This window comes from Lynx canadensis, chromosome A2 (assembly GCF_007474595.2).
Source record: "Lynx canadensis isolate LIC74 chromosome A2, mLynCan4.pri.v2, whole genome shotgun sequence".
In the NCBI taxonomy this organism is placed as follows: domain Eukaryota; kingdom Metazoa; phylum Chordata; class Mammalia; order Carnivora; family Felidae; genus Lynx; species Lynx canadensis.
The window spans coordinates 56562011-56582379 of record NC_044304.2 but is presented as its reverse complement, the minus strand read 5'-3'; the positions used below and the strand labels follow the sequence as shown (position 1 = coordinate 56582379).

Here is a 20369-nt window from a genome sequence, read left to right as displayed (position 1 = left end):
CCGTGTTCTTCAAATACACCGGGCATGCTCCCGTCTCAGGGCCTTTGCACCTGCTGTTCCCTCTGCCTGGAATGCTCTTCCCCAGGTCTTCAGAAGCTTCCTCCTTCCTGCCCCTCTCGACTCCATGCCACCCCCGCAGACAGGTCTTTTCAACTTCTTTCTTTTCATTGAGATACAATTCATATTCTATAAAATCCACCCACTTAAAGTATACAATGGTTTCAGGATATTCGGAGCCTGACACATCACCGCAACCTAAGATTAGATCGTTTTCATCATCCCCCAAGAGAACCCCTGTCTGCATTAAGCAGTCCTTGTCCCCTACCCACCCAGCCAGCCTGCGCCCCACCCCCCGCCCCTGGCAATCACCGCTCTACTTCCTGTCCCTGTGGGCTTGTCTACTGTGGACGTCCACACACTCAGTGGTCTTTTGTGGCTCCGGCTTCTCTCTTAGCATAACGTTTCCAAGGGCTGCTCTGTGCTGTGACACAGGGCACCACTTAATTTCTCTTCGCGACTGCATGGCACTCCGTCGTGTGGACAGAGCCCATTTCATTTGTCTGCTCATCAGCCAGTGCGCAGCTGGGACAGGCCTTTCCGCACCACCCAGGTCACGTGCCCTCTCTGCTCCCCTCACTCGATAAGCCTTCCCGGTTTTATCCTTTTCCTTTAATCCCTGGCCGAAGGCACCTTCATCCTTTTGCTCTGTTTACTGTTTCTGTCCACCCCCCTCAACTCCCACCCCGAATGTTTGGCTCCAAGAGGCCTGGGTCGCCGCCTTACTCCTTGCCATATTCCCAGGGCTCTGGCACGGGCCTGATGCAGAGCAGGGGCCCAGCAAATATTTACTCGCTGGCCGAATGAAGCCTTTTTCCAGCGAGATGCCCAATCTCCCTGCCCGGCTCAGAGGACATGTGCGGCCCTCACCAAGTGACCCAGCATGGGGATCAGTAACTTGAGGCTCTGGAGCCCCAGGTTCCTCCTCTGTCCAGTGGGATAGTGGCCTTCACGGGTAGACCTTAGCTGGCTGGACGGAAGGCTGTACATGAGCATCCGACACAGTGCCAGGGACAGAGTAGGTGTTCAACCCCATACAAAGACTGGAAGGGGGAGGTGGGGAGGGGCGGGGGCGGGGGGAGGACAGGGCTGAGGCAGTAAGTCCCATGTATGAAAGGGTAAAGCAGCTGCCAGAAGGAGGAGGTGGCAGTCCTGCCCAGGAGCTCCTGCCCTGTCCCATACTCAGCCCCGGACTCTGCTCAGGGAGGGACAGGGATCGTCTGGGCCTGTCCAGAAGGGGAAGGAGGTGGGGAGGGGACTGGAGACCCCATCCGCAGCCTCAGGGAATCCTGGCCACTGCAGGCTCTCCCGGGACGGCAAAGCGGATGGGTTGGGGGCCCTGAGAGTAGGGCCGCGCCCTCCCGGTGTGTGTGGGTGTGTGTGGGTGGGTGTGGGGGGGTGCATCATTGGAAGAGGGGTGTCAGCTCCAAGTGGGAAAGTATTTCCTTGTATCAGAGCTGCCCAGGCATGGTCCAGGCTGGGAGGCGGTGAGCTCGGTGTCCCAGGAGGTGTGTGCACACAGGGCCTCCCGTGGAGGGGCATCAGATGGCTAATTGTCAGGGAAGCGCCCTGGAAGCTTCCAGAGACCCGCTGCCAGCTGCTCCCAGGCCCTCCTCCTCAGACACACCACAGTGGGGGAGGGGTGGGGGCAGGGCTTGCTCAGCAGAGCCCCCTGCCCGCCCCACCCCCCACCGGCACCCCAAGCAGGCTGCCTCTGCCCACCAGGCAGCTCAAATGTCCCATGGGCCCTCAAGGCACAAAACGATCTCTCGTTCCCAAAATAACACCAGATGCAAAAGTGATTTTCCAGCCTGGCCCCGGAGGCTGAGGATTACCAATACCACAGACTAAGGCTTCCGACAGACAGGGCCCTGGAGGCGGGTGCTCAGAGACAGGGCCACCACGCGCACCGACCCTTCCCCGGCAGGCCTACAGGCCCGACTCCTTTCATCCCAGAACAGCCCTAAAAGTCACTTACACAACAGAAAGCGACTGTGCCGGGTTTCGAACCCAGGCAGGCCTGACTGCCAAGCCCGTGTCCTCCCTACTCCATCACTCCGCCTCTTCAACACTGAGGCTGAGAGGGAAGAAGGGAGCGGGCATCACAGGGAGACGCTCCGCCGGGCGCTGGGCCAACAGAACCCATCTGTGAGTTTCCCAAGGAGCACCTAGCTGGCACCGTTCTCCTCTCATTACCCGCTGCCCAAGGAAACGGGCCCAGAGGGGGTCTAGCAAGTCGCCCCAAAATGTACCTCATACAACCTACCGTTGCTCTCTGGGCCCCGGCGTGCCCGGCTCCTAGGTGTGGTGTCCTCTCTCGGAGGCCTGGGGCTGAAGTCCCAGAGACCCCGTCCCCAGCTTCTGGGCTGCAGTCGCTGAACCCCTGGGCAAGGAGCCAGGGCTGGCCGGCCAGCAGCCCGCTCCCCGCACGCACCTCTTGCTTTTCCAGATGTGAGCGGGTCCGGGCCAGGGGCGACAGACCCAGGCGGAGGGGAATCTGAAGACGCAAGTGGAAAACTATGTGCTGTCCGATCGCAACCCTCCAATTTGTCACTGTGGCTGCCGCCAGCCCCGCCTCAGGCCGCAGACCTGCTGACTCAGGTCTTCCCTGGCAGCTGAGGGGGCTGGGATCCCGCCGAGGGCCTGCTCTGTCCGTCTGTCTGTTTGTCTGACTCGGGGAGCAGCCTCCACCCTCTCGGGGGCCTCCTAACAAAATGGGGTGGGGGGGTCCGGAGAGCAGAGCAAGTCTTCCGGAGCCCCCTAAGGGTCGTCCTCCCCAACTAACCATGGAGGTGCCCTGTACTTACAGGTGCTAAGTGCGGGTTTGGGGGCCAACCCGGTGCCAATTACGATGTCTACACCCACCCAGAGCTGCCTTCCAGCCCTGCGATGCTGTCGGGCCACCAGGCCAAAAAACACTCTTGGAGGACTTACCACGAGCCACGCGAGGCTCTACCCCGCAGCCCTGACTGGTAGTTAGCCCCTGTGCCTTTACCCCTGTGCTGTACATGTGGCAACTGAGGCACGGAGAGGCTGGTCTACCGGGCTCTGTGAGGCTGCACAACTCCTCCTGAGTGTGGGAGAGCCCCTGGCAGAGCACGGCTGGGCCTCCCAGTGCTGGGCCCCCTGCATCCTGTAAACAGCCCTCGAGGTTTCCATACTGCCAGTCCCCGGAAACCACAGGAGAGAATGAGACACAGGGAAATCCAGCTGAGGTTGTAGGGAAAGGCACACAGTGCTCTTGCCAGAGCCCGGGGACTCACCCCCTGCCTGGCCTGACCTCCAAGGTCCCCACCCAAGGAGGCCTATCCCAGGGTCTAAGGAGGGACAGGTGGCCGCTGACTCACCCCTGGGGTGAGCTCTCCTCTCTCTACTCCCATAGTCAGCCACATCCCCATCCAAGAGAATGCCTCCGCCCTCTCTGTCTGCCCCGTTCTCCTAAAACCAGGCCCCAGGCCTATCTCTGCAATGTCTCTCACCTTCCCTCACCTGTTCAGGCCAAAGGCCCAAGGTCCCAGACACTCTCACTCAGCAGCAAAGGCAACTATGGCCATTGTAATGATGATGTCCTATCACAGTGAGTGTGGGCTAAGGGGCTAGGTTTCCCCTTTCTCTTTGGCTGCCAGGAAGCTCAGTAATGTTTAGCTCAACAGAATGACCTCAGGACCCTGTTTATCTCTGTTCCGTTCTATTTTTTTCCCGTAGGTCACGGCATTCTATTCTATATTGTGCTTACCCTGTTCCGGATATTTTATTTTATTTATTGTAGGTATTTCCTATAAGTGATCCCAAATATTTTGGAGAGGAAAGAAGGAAGGAAGGAAAGGAGAGTTAATATAGTTTATATACCAGGTGATGAGGATGGGAAGAAAGAGGGAGCATCTTCCGATCCCTTCCCCTTTGTAAAACCTCCCCTTGAAGTAACAAATATGCCCTTAGCTAGTATCTAAATAGATGTCTTCTTCCCAGCCCTTCCAAGCAGCTGCCTCTAAGCCCCGCCCATAAAAATCCTGGCCCCACCTAATCCCCCTTTACAGATGAGCCCCAGCCTTGCCTGAGATCACACGGGATCCAGCTTCCCGCTCCCTGGTCTGGACCCCTCCGGCAGGTGCAGAGGCGGGAGTCAACCCAGAGACGTGCACCCTCCCGGGGGGGCAAAGAACCTTGCGGCCCCTCCCCCACCCCATCTCCGCTGACAAGCACAGGGGCTCTGTTCCAGGCACTCCTCCCCATCCATCTGGCTGAGGGGGGGGAGGTAACAAACGACAGCAGCGGTAATCACACCTAATGTTTACCCCTCGCTGGCGGTGCGCCTGGCCCTGTTCTTTGCACACCATCTCATTTAATCCTCATGCTAATCCTGTAAGGACCTGCAGGTGGGAAGCCGTGGCCACAGAGATGAGGCCCCTTCACGCCGGTGCTAACGCCAAAGCCAGGTATGAACTTGGGCAACGCGGTGCCGGAGTCGGGGCCGAAATCTCCGCCACTCGGCGACTGCCATTGACAGTCACACGAAATCGTCGTCTGAAGGGACGAGCGTGAGCCCCCATTTCACTGATGGGGAGCAGGCTCTGAGAGGCTAGGGGACGGGGCCAAGGTCACCGGCTGTGCTCAGTGCCGGCGTGTTACGTAACACACGCCCGTTTCCGTGCTCACTTGGGACAGACACACTACCTGCCAGACACACTACCTGCCCCTGGCATCCTCCAGTGGGCACTCCGGGTCCCGGCCAGATGCCCGCACACTCCCTAACTAGTGTTCCACTGTCCTCCCTCCCTCCCCGCTAGAGACTCTGAGTTTCTCCGGAGGGCACCAGGCATGACCTTTCCTGCCCTCCATCCCTGCTCCCCCCAGGCTGGAGCTGTCCTGGACCTTGCAGAGCCAATGCAAACCGGCCGGCCCGGTGCCCAGGCCTCCCCTCCCGCCAGGCGATGGCCAGGCACAGCTGCGTCCAGACACACGTCCCCTGGTACCTGAGGGTCCTCACGGAGATGCAGTATTTCCACATAAGGCTCCACACGGCACTGCCACCGCCCTTCATGCCTGGCTAGTTGGGAGAGCCGGCGGCTGACGGACCCACAGCCACAGCCCTCCAACCCTGGTCTCCTCCCGGCCAGGGGCTGGCTGTCTTTGCTGGCTCTCAGGTCACTTCCTTCTTCATGGTGGGAAGAAGAAAGACAAGGCCTAAAAGCCAGGAGAGGGGGGAGGCGCCGGCTCCCACTGGCCACTGTAAGTCGCAGCCACCGGCCTTGCTGTCCCCAGGCCAGCCTCTGCGAGCTGGCCTGTCCGGCTGCTCCAGACCCTCCTGGCTGAGCAGCCCTCTCGCACCAGACCCCGTGGCTTCTGCACAACCTTGCGCCTGCCTCCTGCCAGGAGACAGCGGTGGCTGTGGGCCAGGGGAGCAGTGAGTCACTCGGGGCGGGACGGGTGAGGGGCGTCTGCCCGGTGAGGGAGAGTGCTGGTCCTGTGTCCAGAAGCTGGCCTGGGACGGCAGAGGCTGAGCCCGAGAGGGAGGGAGGTGGGCGGGGAGGCGAGGGCGGGCCCACATCCTCCCCCATCTCCCCAGAGGCTTAAACCCAACACCCGCCCCGCAGCCTGGCCCACCCCAAGCAGGGGCCAGGAGCCAGCCAGGAAGGGGAAAGGGGCTGTTCTGCCTGCTTGGCTCCTGGCGGGGAGCTCGGGGTGCACGGGAGACAAAGGAAGGACGAAGTCAGGCTGCTTCCTGGGAGAGTAGCTGGTCCATGAGGGTCTCCGTCTGCTGGGAAAGACAAAGTTCCCAGGCTTGGCCAGACCACTTCCTCGCCGTGTGACGGATGATGCTGTGTGTGGCTGGCCCCTGTGGCCTTCATTCCTCCCTGACCACCTCGGGCTCAGGGAGCCCTGGGCAGTGGTGTCAGCTCTCCATGGGTCCAGAACCAACACGTCCAGTTCTCCCAACGGCCTTATGATTTTATCATCAGCTCCATTTCCCATGTGAGGCAACTGAGGCACAGATGGGGGAAGTCACTAACCCCAGGTCACAGCCCTAAGAAGCGGTGAGTGTGGGATCTGTGCCCTGGCGGTCTGGCTCTGGGAGCAGCGAGCGCACGCCAGCTCTTCTGGGTGGGGGTGGGCTGGAGGGCTTCGGCCCCTCTGAGCGGCCGTGGGGCCTGGGCCCGAGCTGGGTCTGGGGCATTTCCAGACCGGGGTCCCAGCTGGAGCCCCCGCCCCTGCTCTCCACCCCCTACCAGCTGTTCCTAGGCCCAGCCCAGGGCAGGCAGCTGGGGTTTCCCAGGCAGAGCCCCCAGGGACAATGACTCACAGTTCAAGGTCTGCATTCACAGAACCTACTTCTATCCACCCACAGCCCCCAGGAAGTCCCCCAGGGTCAGGTGGGTCCAGATCTCGGCACCCTGCAAGGCCCTGGGCATCAGGCATAGCAGCCAGTGTCATCACGTCCAGTGGCCACCAGCGTCCCCATTCCACCTAGAAGGAAACTGAGGCTCAGAGGTGGGCCTGAGCCTGGGTCTCCAGGTCGAAGCCTTGCTCTGTCCCCGGGCCCCTTGCCCTGGCCTGGGCGGGATGTCTCGGATTCCAGCCTGATTCCCACAGCGAAGACCAGCAGCTGCACGCTTGTCTGTCCCCCAAGCCCGGAAAGAACTTTCCATCCGAAAGCAAGACGGGCTTCTACAAAGGTTGTGGCCTCCCTGGGGGAGCTCAGGAACCCCAATTCTCTTTCCTCGTCGCCAGAAGCTACCACAGCAGCCCAGTGCCTGCCTTAGGAGCTCCTCCACGGCACCCTGGGGAACTGGCTGCCCAGCCTCGGTTTGAACACCCCGAGTGATGGGAAGCTCATTACCTCTCAAGGCTGCCATTGCATCATGAGCCTCTGCTGACCTAAGGAAATTCTCCCTGGGGCAGAGCCTCACTTCTGTGAGCCACACAGCATAACACCTCCATTCAAGAGTTTGTCTGGTCTGTGCTGCTGGTGAAAGTTTTGTCAACATCTATTGTGGGTGGAGGCAGCCTGTTTACATATCTCCACCGGCCACCACTATATTCACACCATCCACGGACTCACTCACCCACTCAGACATCCATGCGCGTCCCCCCAGCCCTCAACCTCTTCCTTTCCAATCATCCGCCCGTCTGTCCTCTCTTCTCCCTTCCGTCTGTCCCCTCACTCACTCCCCTTATGGCCCCGGCTGGCCCCTTATCCCCACAGGGTGAAGAGGTATGATAGGCAATGGCAGAGACCCCCTTCTCTTCCGGAGGCATCTTCCGGAACCCTCATCTCAGCCTCCCTACCAGCCCGTTGCCTCTCACCTGGTCCCCCAGGATTCCACCCATGGCCTGTCACATGCCTGGCAAACCTGACCCTTCTCACTTTCTGCCCCATGCCCCCCAGGCTCTGGGTTCCCATGTCTCTTGGGCCCTATGGCTCAGGCTCTGTCTGGGGCAGACCTCCCACCCCCCCCCCTCCACCGCCCCCCTGCCAGGCCTGGGCTTAGCATCAGAGCCACTCATCACTCAGAGGGGAGGAGTATTTGTCACGTGCACCTCCCATGCCTGCTCTGTGCAGGACACCTGTCATGGCAGGTACCTCTCCACCCGGAGGGGGGCAAAGTGGCACTTTGGGCCCTGGAGGTGATCTCAGAGAGAGGTGTCATTTTCAGACAGGAGGCCGAGGCCCTTGTGGGGGGCCGCTTCAAAGTCCCCGTGTCCTGGAACACACCGCTGCCACCAAAGCGCCTGGAGGGCCCAGGCCTCACTTCTGTGTTCTTCCCCTTGGCTGCATCCACCTGTGTCCACCTCTCCAACAGCAGCGCCCTCGGGCTTCTTGCCCCCACTTTACAGATGGGGAAACTAAGGCACCAGGAAAGGATGGGTGCGGCTTTCCCCAGCTGCCAGGGCATCGCCTGCTTCTCAGAAGACTGCTGCCTCGGCTTGATGGGGAGGGAGGGGGGAGCCGATGGAGGGTTAGGACAGCTTCAGGGAAGCGCTGAGGGCGCGGCCACCCAGCAGGGGCCAAGCCCAGAGCCATCTCCCACACTCCCTTGCGGGTGACCCTCGAGGATCTGCTTTCAGAAGGCACGGGCAGTCTCCACACCTTGGCAGTCAACCTGGTCCCTGACTTCGCAGGGTGCTGATGGTGCAGTCGTTGTCAAACAGTGGGGTGGCAGCGGGGGTGGCCTGGGGGTGTGCTGACTCCCTTCGTGATGGTCATGATGGTCGCTCTTAACATGTCCTCTCAACAGCCCTGAGGGGTGGCTGTCATTATCCCCATTTTACAGGTGAGGAACGCGAGGCTCCAAGTGCTTTGAGCTTTCCTGAACATGCTCTTACCACACACTCCGTCTGTTCTCATCACTGAGGGTGGCCTGTCCCCGAGAACGGGGGCGGGCTCCTTATTCGCCTCTGACTCCCTCGTCCCTAACACCAGTCATCTCATCGCTCTGAGTCTCAGTGTTCCTCTGCCAAGTGGGAATAAGCATCCCTACCCTCCAGGCTGTGGGGAGGAAAAATAGGACTGTGTGGCCCTGGGTGTGAGACTCAGCCTCTCAGGGGCATCTTCCTATCAATGGTCATTTCAAAAGCCCCTGGCACTGCTGGGCTTGTGTTAGGCGCCTGGCGACGTTGCCCTTCCCTCCCCGGTGGGACCCAGGGGGCCACAGCAGGAAGAGTGAGAAGTGAGGTAGGTCTGCATGGAAACGTTCACACCCTCAGCTACTCCCTCTCCCCAGCCACACGGCCAAAGCCCGGCTCTGCGGAGAGCTGGCCAGCCCTCCACCCTCGGTGCAGTGACTCACACGGCCCACTGGGGATGAAGTCACTGCCGCCCAGGCAAAGAAAAGGATACATTTGTTCCCTGGGAGATGCCGATGCCATGGTGAACTTGGCCTGTGAGGGCAGGACACAGCTCAGGGCCTGTGCTCACTGGAGGGACCCAACCGCACCAGTGGGGAGGGCAGTGGGTGGAGACACTGTTCAGGGAGATGGGGGCTGGGGAGTGGGGTGCACCCCTCCTCTGCAGGCCAAGGGAGCGTCTAGCCTCCAGCCCCAGCTGGGTTTGCCCCTTCTACTTATCTGTGAGCAGGGCCTGTGGGCTCAGGGCTCTAAAGCCCCCCAGATTTTGCCTCTGACTTAAAAGGCAGGCTATCGCTCCCCGTCTGCCTGTCTCCTCCACAAAACGGTCACACTGTGCCCCACTCCCGAGCACCGGGCTTGACATGATGGTGGGGTTTATGAGGCCAGACGTCGGCCCCCTCCCCGCTCTCTGGATCTCCGTGCAGCCTCCCCAGTGCTCTGCCTGCCTTCGGCCCGCCTCCCACTGTCCATCATCAGGTTCCTTCTAATACCCGACATCCTCCCTGCCGCTGGCCGTGGCCTCCTCCTGGCCAAACCACAGCTGGGCAGGCAAGACCCCTTGCCATCTGCCACCCACATGGAGCTTGCTGATCCCCACAAGTGGTCCAGCCACACCCCAGCCCTCCTGGCTCCAAGCCTACCCACTCTGGACAGGAGCTCTGCATACCTGGGCCTGCTCTGCTCCAAATGCCCTGCAGACGGGACTGTCTACTTTGCTCTGGGCCCATGGATTGAATCACCAGGCTCCCATGCCCTCTGTTACCTGTTGGCTGTGGCCAGTGGGAGACCCTGGCAGGAGGGCAGGAGGCAGAGGAGCGGGGGTGCGGTCAGGGCACTCACTGCCCCTCTGTGGCCACAGTGCCTGGCAGGTGGCCCTTTCCACACAGCTCTCTCTCTCTCTCTCTCTCTCTTTCCCCTGCTGCACGTAACTACTCTCTCTCCCCACCCCCTCAGGGCCTGGGTTGTAAGGCCTCCCCACCACTGCACGCGGCCCCACTGTGGCCGGCATTGCACGCACACACTTCTGGTGAACCCTCCATACACGTTGGAAGGTGGCCCTTCCAAGGCCATCACCTCTAGGTGTTCCTTCATCCAGTCGACACGTCTTGACTGCCTCATTGTGCGGGATGCCACTCGAGGACCCGGCGAGGAAGACCGTGAAGCCAAGCAGGGCTGATGTCTGGTGTGGCAGGAACAACCAGCACGAAGCACATAAATGAACCCGATAAGCCTTCCGGGGCTCCCGCCTCTTCCGCCCCACATCCTCTCCAGTCCCTGAGCCTGGGCTACAGCCAGTCTTTACCTTGCATGGACATCGCCTGTGTCTGCCTCCCTTTCCCTCCCTGCTCTGGGAGCCCGTGGGAGGCGGGGCAAATACCCACAGAGCTTAGCTCTTTGCACACCTCCCCACACCCTGAGTGATGGCACTCATTATCATCTGCCTCTTTTACAAATTAACACACCGAGGTTCAGATGCCTTGTCCAGAGTAACCTCTAAGCCCAGCTCCGCCCATCCAACTCCGAAGCCAGAGCTCTTTCTCCTGCCTCAAGCTGAAAGCAAAATGAATCACCCATCATGTATATTGAGAGACTTCCCGTGGTGCCCAGAGCAGGGCCAGGCGTGAGGCAGGCACTCGACGCGTGCCAAGTTGGCTGAATGTTGAAACCCTTAACCTTCCTGCCTCTTAAGCGGTGTTTGTCTTACGAAGAGGATGCACAGGGATGCCCCTATTTTTCAGATGGGAAAATGGAGGCCCGAGGTGGTTAAGAGCCTTGGCTCACGGGTGATCATTGCTGGGCTCCCAAGCCCCTGGGCATCTGGCCGACCTGACTCCTGCCACCTTGTCTCAGGCCCAGGAGGCCACTAATGGCTGAGGGTGCAGGCAGAGCAGGCCACCGACTCCGGTCAGGTGTTGAGGAAGAAGCCAGAGAAAGAGCTTTGCCCCACCCATCTTGGGGAGCATGAGGCACATTGTGTCCAAGGCCCCCGACTGGGTGCGCAGGGTCTCACTTGGCTTGTGGTGCAGACGGGAGACTCTGGGGGGCAATGACAGAAGCAAGGATCAGGGAGCAGCTGGTGCCTGGACCCGGGGGGTGGCCCAGATGGTGGGGAGAAGTAACTGAAACGTTCTCAAAGCAGAGAGCCAGTAGGGATTGCTGATGGATACAATAAGGGGTGAGACGGAAAGTCCAGCCAGAGATGATGCCTGGGTTTCTGGCCTGAGCAACTGGGCTACTGGAGGTTCCACGGACGGCGATGGGGACATGGGGACGGCTTGTGGGAAGAGGTGGGGAGGATGGTCAGGTGGGACGGAGGGGTGGGAACCACGCAGTCTAAACAGACAACTGTTGCTCTGTAGGAATGAGGGCTCTGTTTTCTCAGAAGTCACAAATCCAGATTTTTCCCTGAAAGCTCTCGGTTTTTACACGTCTGCAATAAAGTCAAACTTAAAATGCCCTGTTAGGGCTAATTCCATGCAGGCCAGATAAAGTCCGTTTGTGGGTGTCTGGCTCGTGGGTCACCGCCTCTTGAACTCTCAAGAGTCCCTTCTCACCCGCCAAGGCTCTCTGAGCTGCCATGTCCTACCGGAAGCTGCCATGACTGGTCCAGCTCCAGAGGTGCCTGTGTCTCCTCACAGCCCTGACGCCAGGGAAAAAGCCAGCCTGGGAGTGACCCGAGGGTGGACGTGGGATTTGCTCATCAGTGTCTCAGGCCCTGGCAGACAATTTGGCCCCGAGAAGGAGTTCATAAAAGAGGATGTGCTGAATGAAGGGATAGCTCTTTCACTCGATCTGTCTGCCTTTTTATTTTGTGACAATGTAAGTGAGGAAACTGAGGCCCAGAGAAAGGATGCGGCCTGCCTAGGGTGAGGTCTGGGGCCAGGACCTGCTCACCATCCAGCCTCTGTGTGTCACCTGCCCCTGAGACTGGGTGGGGACAGGAAGTACAAAGACGGCACCACGAGCTTATCGAGTTTTGCCAGTGGAGGGAAAGCCAGGACCCTGGGAAGCTCCTGAGTGTCGGGGTGGGTGGGGGGAGACTGTTCCAGGGACGTGCCTGGTATGGCGGATGCCCGCTGGGATCTGGGCAGAGCCAGACCTCAGGGCTGGGACTGGATGCCGCTGCAGGCAGCCTGGCTGTGGGACAGGTGGAGCCCCAAGGGGCGGGGTCTGACATCAGCCATCAGTCACACCGACAGCCAGTCCTCCCGGCTTCTCTCTTCTGGGACTTCTGACTCCGTTCTCTCCGGCCCTGGCGAAGGCAGATAGTACCGGGGCCTTCAGGGTTGGTGCCCTGATCTGCCACGTAGGGAAATCAGACAGTTGAAACGATGGAGGTCCAGCTCCCATTCCCTAATGTTGGAGATGGAGAAACGGAGTCACGGAGGGGTTAAGTGACTTACTTAAGATCACACAGCCGGGGAGCAGAAGATCTGGGACTCTGAACAGGGGTCCTGACTAAGACCTGTATCCTCTCCACACCACTGAGTTGCACTGGCCCGGGGAGGGGGTCTTTATAAACCACTCCTGATACCCGCCCGGCCCCCAATGCCACGGTGTCTTCATCTGCAAAACGGGGACAGAACAAAACCTGCCTCGGGGGTGTTTTGTGAATAGCAAGTGCATCCAAGGAGCCGATGCTGTGTGATCGTGGTTTGAGAAGTTCACGAAGGATCATGAACGGAAAGCAATGCTCTCTGGAGCTTCTGGTCTCTCAAGTCGCTGGGTGTGACAACCACCAAAACCTCCAGGGAGAGACATCTCACTGTCATCTAATAACAATAACACTGGCAGTTACCGAGTGTTTACTGTAGCCAGTGCCCTACATGTGATTACCTCACTGAATCCTTAAGCCCCTCCTTGAGGTAGGCACCGTTATTACCTCGTCTATAGAGTGGAGAAACGAAGGCACCGAGAGGCTGACCAGCATGCCCGGGGTTACACAAATAGGAAATGGCAGAGCAAGGATTTGGGCCCAAGCACTTTTGCTCCAAAACACACATTATAGCCACCAGGCAACAAAACTTTCCTCCTCTGGTATGGAAGTCCTCCTCTATGCCTAACCTAAATCCCACTTGCTGCTGGCTGGGCCCAGCCCCTAGCTCCTCCTCGGGCAAAGCAGAAAAGCTGTTCCCTTGGATGCCCATCATGTGCTGAAAGGCCTAACATCTGTGGCCCCTGGCTCCTAGCTTCCTGGATCTTGGCATGCAGGTCAAGAGACTCCAAATAGGAAATCTCCCCTTGACTGACTGTGCCCACACACGAAGCTCCTTCAAAGAGAACTGATGAGGACTGCACCACCCTGGGCCAGGACCCCACCTCCTCAGTGGCCTCCCTGCCTCCTTTTTCATCAGCTGCCTGAGGGCTGTTCCCAATACCGCAGCCCTACCCTTTCCGGGTCAGCCCCCTGGCTGAGTCCCCTCCGTTTCCTTCCTCTGTTCACAGGCAGTTCCCAGCTCCACTGTCACCCCACCCTTATGCTGCAGACTCTCTCTGTGGACATGCTGATAGTTCATTTAATGCATGAATGAATTATGCTCAGGTCATGATCTCGTGGTCTGTGGGTTCGAGCCCGGCGTCGGGCTCTGTGCTGACAGCTCAGAGCCTGAAGCCTGCTTTGGAGTCTGTGTCTCCCTCTCTCTCTGCCCCTAACCCACTCACATTCTGTCTGCCTCTCTCAAAAATAAATAAACGTAAAAAAAAAAAAGTTTAAAAACAATGCACGGGAAAACCAAACTAACTGGCTTTCACTACTGAATACGTTTATTTTAAAAGGAAACTTTATATCACTCCCCCAAATGGAAAACTCATATCACTTGCTGAAGTAGAGGTTACCATGAAAACAAGACAATGTTATTCAATTTCAGGCAGATACTGTTTCCTGCCGAAGGCGCTGGGCTTAAAATCTGCCCCGTCTTTGTTCTGAAGAAGCCAGGGGAGAGAAGTGAACCCACTCTCCTTGTGGGCCCACTGTCTGGGGACAGTGTCCTGACAGGTCAGGTGCACGAAACACATTTTCTTCTGCTCTTTCCTCCTTCGGGGACGGAGCAGTGAGGGGCCCGGCAATCCCGGCAGCAGAGAGGATCTCAGCTGGGGGACACTGAGACGGTGCAGCAGCCTGCGGCTTTCTGCATCACACAGTCCAAAAGCTTTAGCGCTGGGGTCAAGAGGAAGAAATGGAAGGCCAGAGTCGGGTGGGACACTGCCCAAGGTCACTTGGCAAGTCTGAGGGGGAAACCAGGAAGGACAAGACTCGGGGTTTTTTGACCTGCAGCCCTACTGTGTGCCAGGCACAGAGGATGGAGGGGGGCGCGGGGCAGGGACAAGACAGAGTTCCATAGAGCTGACATTTGGAGGGAGGGGGCAGAAGAGACAACCGTCAGGCAAATGGTACGATAATTTCTGATGCTGGTGAGGGCGATCAAACAAAACTGGCGGACGTGAAAGATGACAAGTAGGACAGGGTGGTGCTGTGCCAGACAGGGTGATCAGGGAGGCCCTCTCCGAGGAGGTGGCATTCCAGCTGAGACCTGAAGGTCTAGGAAGGAGGCAGAGGAGAAATCTGGGGTCGGGAGGCTGCAGAAGGAGAGCCTGAGCAGTGAACTAGCTCCCAGTCACCCCTGACACTATTTTTAAAAGTATCTTGAGTTAATTTCAGCCTTACAGGAAAGTTGGGGGAAGAGTACAAAGAACCCTTTGTATCCTTCACCCAGATTCCCCACACGTTCACACTGTACCCAATTTGCTTTATCATATTGTCTTTCTTTCTTCCCCTCCCCCCCCGCCCCACACTTCCACACGTACAAGCACACCCACACCCACTCACACACACATACTTTTTTTTCCCCAGAATTCTTTGAGAGTAAGTTGCCCACCTCAAGCCCCCGCTACTCCAGAGTGTCTGCCCTAAAACAAGGACGTTCTCTGACACAATCACAGTACGGTTTTCAAAGTCAGGACATCAACATTGATTCAATACTATTATCTAATCCTCGAATCTTATTCAGAGTTGCCAACTGACCTAACGATGTCCTCTATGGAGAAACAATCCCTAATTCTTTTTTTTTTTTTTTTTAATGTTTATTTATTTTTGAAAGGGAGAGCATGAGCAGGGCAGGGGCTGAGAGAGAGGGGGACAGAGGATCCAGAGCAGGCTCCACGCTGGCAGCAGTGAGCCCGATGTGGGGTTGGAACCCATGAACTGTGAGATCATGACTTGAGCTAAAGTCAGACACTCAACTGACTGAGCCACCCAGGCGCCCCTCCAATCCCTCATTCTTAAGCCTCCTTTACACATATCCAGAGGGAAACGCAGTCTCGGGATGGCCTTCCGAGGAGAACACCCTGCCTGACCCTTTAAAGTGGACAACGTAGCATGTGGACAGCTGACTCAGGGCCAGCTACAGCACAAGGCAGAGCCACATCAGAGCCCCCTGTGAAGGGAAAAATGTGCACCCCTACATACACTTACCCAAAGAACATGCTGTATCTTGAACAAAGTGAAAAGGTTGATAAGGCTTTAAAATAATAATAATAAAAGAACATATACACAGCCTCAGGGTTCTCTGTCTATTTGCACATCACCGCCAACCCTCACAAACCTGGCCTGCGGGGGACACCGGGCTGCAGCCCCTGTAGAAATGACCATTCCCGTGGCCCAGTGGTGCAGCACCGTAAATCAAACAGCAGCCTGTCTTTGGGTACGATTTTGACATTCGATTTGCTTGATTGCTGAGGGTTGTCTGGTGCCTGCTTCCACCCTGTGCCCGCGGGGAGGGCCTCGCTGGCCTCACCCCATTGTGCATGACAGTCTCATGGTAAGCCTGGGGAGGGGCCCTTGGGCCCACTTCACAGATGAAAACAGATAGGTTCGCTATAACAAAGTATCACGGACTAGAGAGCTTAAACAACAGAAATGATTTTTTTTTTTTTCTGTTCTGGAGGCTAGAGGTCTGAGATCTAGGTGTCCCCAGGGTTGGGTTGGTTTCCTCCGAGGCCTCTCTCCTTGGTGGATAGATGGCCTCTTCTCCCTGTGTCCTCACGCCGTGAATCATTCAGGGTCGTCCAGAGGAAGAGAACCAACGGGATGTACGTGTCTGTGTACACGCACACATACACGCACACATTTATTTATCATAAACGATTAGGAAGGCCGGCAAGTCCCGAGGTCGGCGGCTGGCAAGCTGGAGACCCAGAACGCTGATGGCGAGTTTCAGTCCAAATGCTGGGAGGCTCAGGTCCCAGGAAGAGCCGAGGTGTTGGCGGGAGTCTAGAGCCAGGGCTCAAGGGCAGGCAGGCAGGGGGAGTTTGTGCTCTACTCAGGCCTTCAACTGATTGGACGAGGCCCACCCACGCTGGGGAGGGCAATCTGCTTTGCTCAGTCTATTGATTCAAATGTTCATCTCATCCAGAAACACTGTCAGAGATACATTCAGAAGGATGTTTAGCCAAAGATGTGGACAGCCCTCACCCTGTCGAGGTGACACACAAAGTTAATCATCAGACATGGTCTTCCCTCTGTGCATGTCTGTGCCCTAATCTATTTCTTTTTAATGTTTATTTATTTTTGAGACACAGAGAGAGAGAGCGAGTACGAGCAGGGGAGGGGCAGAGCGAGAGGGAGACACAGAATCCCAAGCAGGCTCCAGGCTCTGAGCTGTCAGCACAGAACCTGATGGGGGCTCGAACCCATGAACTGTGAAATCATGACTGGAGCTGAAGTCGGATGCTCAACCAACCGAGCCACCCAGGCACCCCTTCTTTTTTTTTTTTTTAAGTTTTATTTATTTAAGTAATCTCTACACATGGGGCTCAAACTCACAACCCTGAGATTAAGAGTTGCACCCTCCTCCAAATGAGCCAGCCAGGCACCCCTGCCCTAATATCTTCTTAAAAGGACACAAGTAACATTGGATGAGGGCCATCTTAATGATTTCATTTTAACTTAATGGCCCTTTTAAAGACTGTATCTCCAATGCAGTCCCATTCTGAGTTACTGGGGTTAGGACTTCAACATATAAACTCGGGGTGGGGGGCACAACTGACCCCATAACAGGCCCTGACTGGAGAAGGGACCCAGCTTATAAGCTTTGGGGCCTAGCTCTTTCCTCCTGTGAGTTGCCTGGGCATCTGGGGCCCCTCACGTTGGCATGCCCTTCCCCAGGCAGGCTGACCCATCCATCCAATGGCTGCCAAGACAGGGCTGAGGTGCAGACAATCACTCAGTCTGGATAATCTCACGTGCAAAGTCCAGCAATTGCCGAGACAAAAGTGGTTGTTGGGGAGAGCCAGTATTTTCTCCCCCGCCCTCCGGCCACCAGAGGGATCTTGCTAAGACACAAGGCTGCCAGGAGACCTCAAGCGTGAAAGACTGGAGCCCTGAAGCCTACTTCCAGCACCCTCTAGATGCACCTGGCAAGGACAGGTGGATGGAGGCAGGTGGCCTCATCCCAGTCTCTCTGAACTTGAGCTAGGTTCAGCGCTGGCTCCCGGATCCTCAAGCCTTCCCTGACTATTCCGCTGAAGCCCAGCTTCTCCAGGCCCCTGACAATTTGGTGACACCGAGCCTCTGGTGTATACGTCACCATGCCTCGCTCTGGTCCAGCAGTGCCTGAACGGGGAGGCCACACTCATGGGGAACACGGGCCATTTCGCACCCCACGACTCCTTCCTAACAGCCCTCCCGTATAGCCCAGGGCCCGGCCTCTCCCACGCAGAGTGTAGTGCTGGTGGGGGTGGGGGCCAAGGGGTCCCTGGAGGCTCCTTCCTACAGATATTCCCCCTGCCTCAGCACAGCGAGGGGCAGGAAATGGCCCGCGCTGGACCCGTCAGACTCGTGCCCCAGACTTTACTTCCTGAGTGGAGACACACGGCTGTGGGCTCCATGGATGCAGGCAGCCTTCTTCACAGCTGGGTGGCTCTCCAGGGGGCACAGCGGTCCTGCTCGGGGGCCCAGCCCACTCCCCCAGCTTCCTCTGATCCTCTCAACCCCCCCGGGAGCGGCACCGAGGTTCCCTTTCGCTCCCACGGGTTGGCCACGGGCGATTTCTGTGGCTCGCCACCGGAGACCAGCGGATCCAATGCTCACGCACCACCTCGCTCACATCCTTTCCACACCTGTCTGCCGCGGGCACTGACCACCCCGTGGCAATGGGAAAATCCTCCTTGTCCCTCAAAGACCTGTCTCAGCTGCACAAGAACCTTCCCAGCTTTTCCCAGCTGACGTGATCACTCCCCCTCTCGAATAATAACGACACATTCTTCAAACTTACTTCATTACTAAAAAGAAGATCTGTGATGTGTCAAGCGCCAACTGCGTCCCAGGTGTTCTTCCTAAGCCCGTTTCGGCTCAGGACAGAAGTATCTTGGTCGGTCACCGGGGCGGACACTACCTCCCAGGATGGCCCCATAGCTGGGCCAGACCTTGCAACTCCTGGTCAGGACATGGGGCGTAAGTCGCACCCCGACTTGGCTGTGGGAAGGACTCTGTGATGCCCCAGGGAACGGACCGCAACGGAAGTGATGCCGCATGCCTTCTGAGGTCATGAAAGGTGACACATCTCCTACGTGGCTCTCTCTAGGAAAGCTAACTCTGGGGGCGTAGCCACCATGGTGTGAGGAGCCCAGGACACATGCGGGGGGCCCGTAAGGGTGTTTCAGCCAACAGCCAGCAGCAACTGCCAGGTGAGCGACCGGGTGAGCGGGGCTCCTGAGAAGTCCCGCCTCCAGTCTTCAAGAAACGCCGTCTCATGGGCGCAGAACAGGGCCCACCCAAAGAACAGACCCACGGGAAGGACAAATACGGTCACTGTTTCAAGTCCTTACGTTCTGGGGTAATTTGCTAGGCAGCCACAACTAGTGGAACAGTTGCACGGAGGCAAGAGGCTTTAAACAACGCAGAGAGTGAGTGGGGCTGGGCAGCCTCGTGGGGTCCATCGTTTGGGTTGGACTGACCACATTCTGTCACCTTAGGTAGGGCACATAGCCTCTCGTCATCAGACATATGGGGAAAATAACAGTTATCTATGTCATAAGGCTGTTGGGAGGACGAATGGAGACAGGGCATGAAAAGCATTTAGCACCTATAAATGTTCAGTGGAAGTAAGGAATAATAGTAATAATTATTCTCAAAGGGACCAGCCAGATCAGATTCCCGGCCAGCCTGATGGCAGAGCCCGCCCTGTCCCCTCAAGTCACAGAGCATCCAGGGTCTCACTGCCAAGTTTCTCCTCAACAGACCGAACCTCACCAGCCACGGGCTGAGGCCTGGGACTTGGGTGTGCGGTGGGGGCACCCCGTGCCCTCTGAGCGGCCCCAGAAGTCCTGCCTGTCCAGTTCCCGGGGCTGCATGCTTGAAGCTGTCAGCCCGCTAAGTTCACTCACTGTGGCCAAGGCTTAGGGAGCTCTCTCCAAAGTGAGTTTCTTCACGCTGTGGTTTTGGCACACCTGGCCTTTGGTTATTTCCAACAGAGGTGGTCAGTGAAACCTGCCCATCAGGAAACAAGTTGATAAATGGTATCATCTGAACTAGTCCTACATTTGTTTGTTGTTGAAAAATTTTTTCAACGTTTATTTATTATTTTCGTGAAAGAGAGAGAGAGAGAGAGCGCATGAGTGGGGAGGGGCAGGGAGAGAGAGACAGAGACAGAGACAGAGACAGAAGATCCCAAGCAGACTCCACTCTGTCAGCGCAGAGCCCGATGCGGGACTCGAACACACACACCGTGAGATCATGACCTGAGCTGAAGTTGGACAGTTAACCGAGCCACCCAGGCGCTCCGTCCTGGTGCTACATTTGTAACCAAACAGTCACACACCCTCCCCTTCAGGACGTCCCACATCATGTACACGGCTCTCCCCTTCTCCTCTCTGTCTCCTTCTCTCCTTTTGACACCAAAAATAGCATTTGGCTTTTAATACCGAGTGAAGGCAAGCATGTGGAGACACGGGGACTCTCACCCACTGCTGGTGAGGATGCCCGCTGTGAAACCACCTTGGAAAGCACTTTCACAAAGCTCAGTGAGGCTTGAGACACTCACGTACTGCCCTGGTTACAAACCCTGCAGAAACTCTGCAAACGGGAGCAAGGAGTTACACACGAGAGTGTTCACCACAGCCCTGCCTGTAACATCAAAACACAGGAAACCACCTGAATACCTTAAAACAGCAGAACGGATCACTGCACAAGGCATATTTGTACAACGGAATACCACACATCAGTGAAAACGAGTGAATGAGAATTATACATAGCAGCATGGATGAATCTCACCAATAAACATTGAGTGAAAACAGCAAGTCGCATCTTGAAGAGATATCCGTACACCCACGTGCATAGTCCTATTACTCACAGCAGCCAAAAGGTGGAAGGAACCCAAGTGTCCACTGAGGAATGGACAAAGTGTGGTCAATCCATACAGTGGAGTATTATCCAGCCTTAAAAAGGAAAGAAATTCTGAGACGCGCTA

General features: G+C 57.2%; 1 protein-coding gene across 4 annotated transcripts in view; it reads right to left on the bottom strand.

Annotated features, from left to right (window-relative positions):
* The window catches only part of IQSEC1 (IQ motif and Sec7 domain ArfGEF 1), a 124467-nt gene extending 118997 nt beyond the window's left edge, over positions 1 to 5470 (bottom strand). Inside the window, exon 1 of one of the 4 annotated variants that reach the window (XM_030307503.1) lies at positions 5031 to 5470. In XM_030307503.1, coding sequence (XP_030163363.1) covers positions 5031 to 5098 — 68 coding nt within the window. In that variant the 5' untranslated portion in view covers positions 5099 to 5470. The remainder of the gene's footprint in view (positions 1 to 5030) is intronic. The other 3 variants (XM_030307501.1, XM_030307505.1, XM_030307506.1) reach the window with 3 other exon arrangements.
* Positions 5471 to 20369: the final 14899 nt, after the last annotated feature.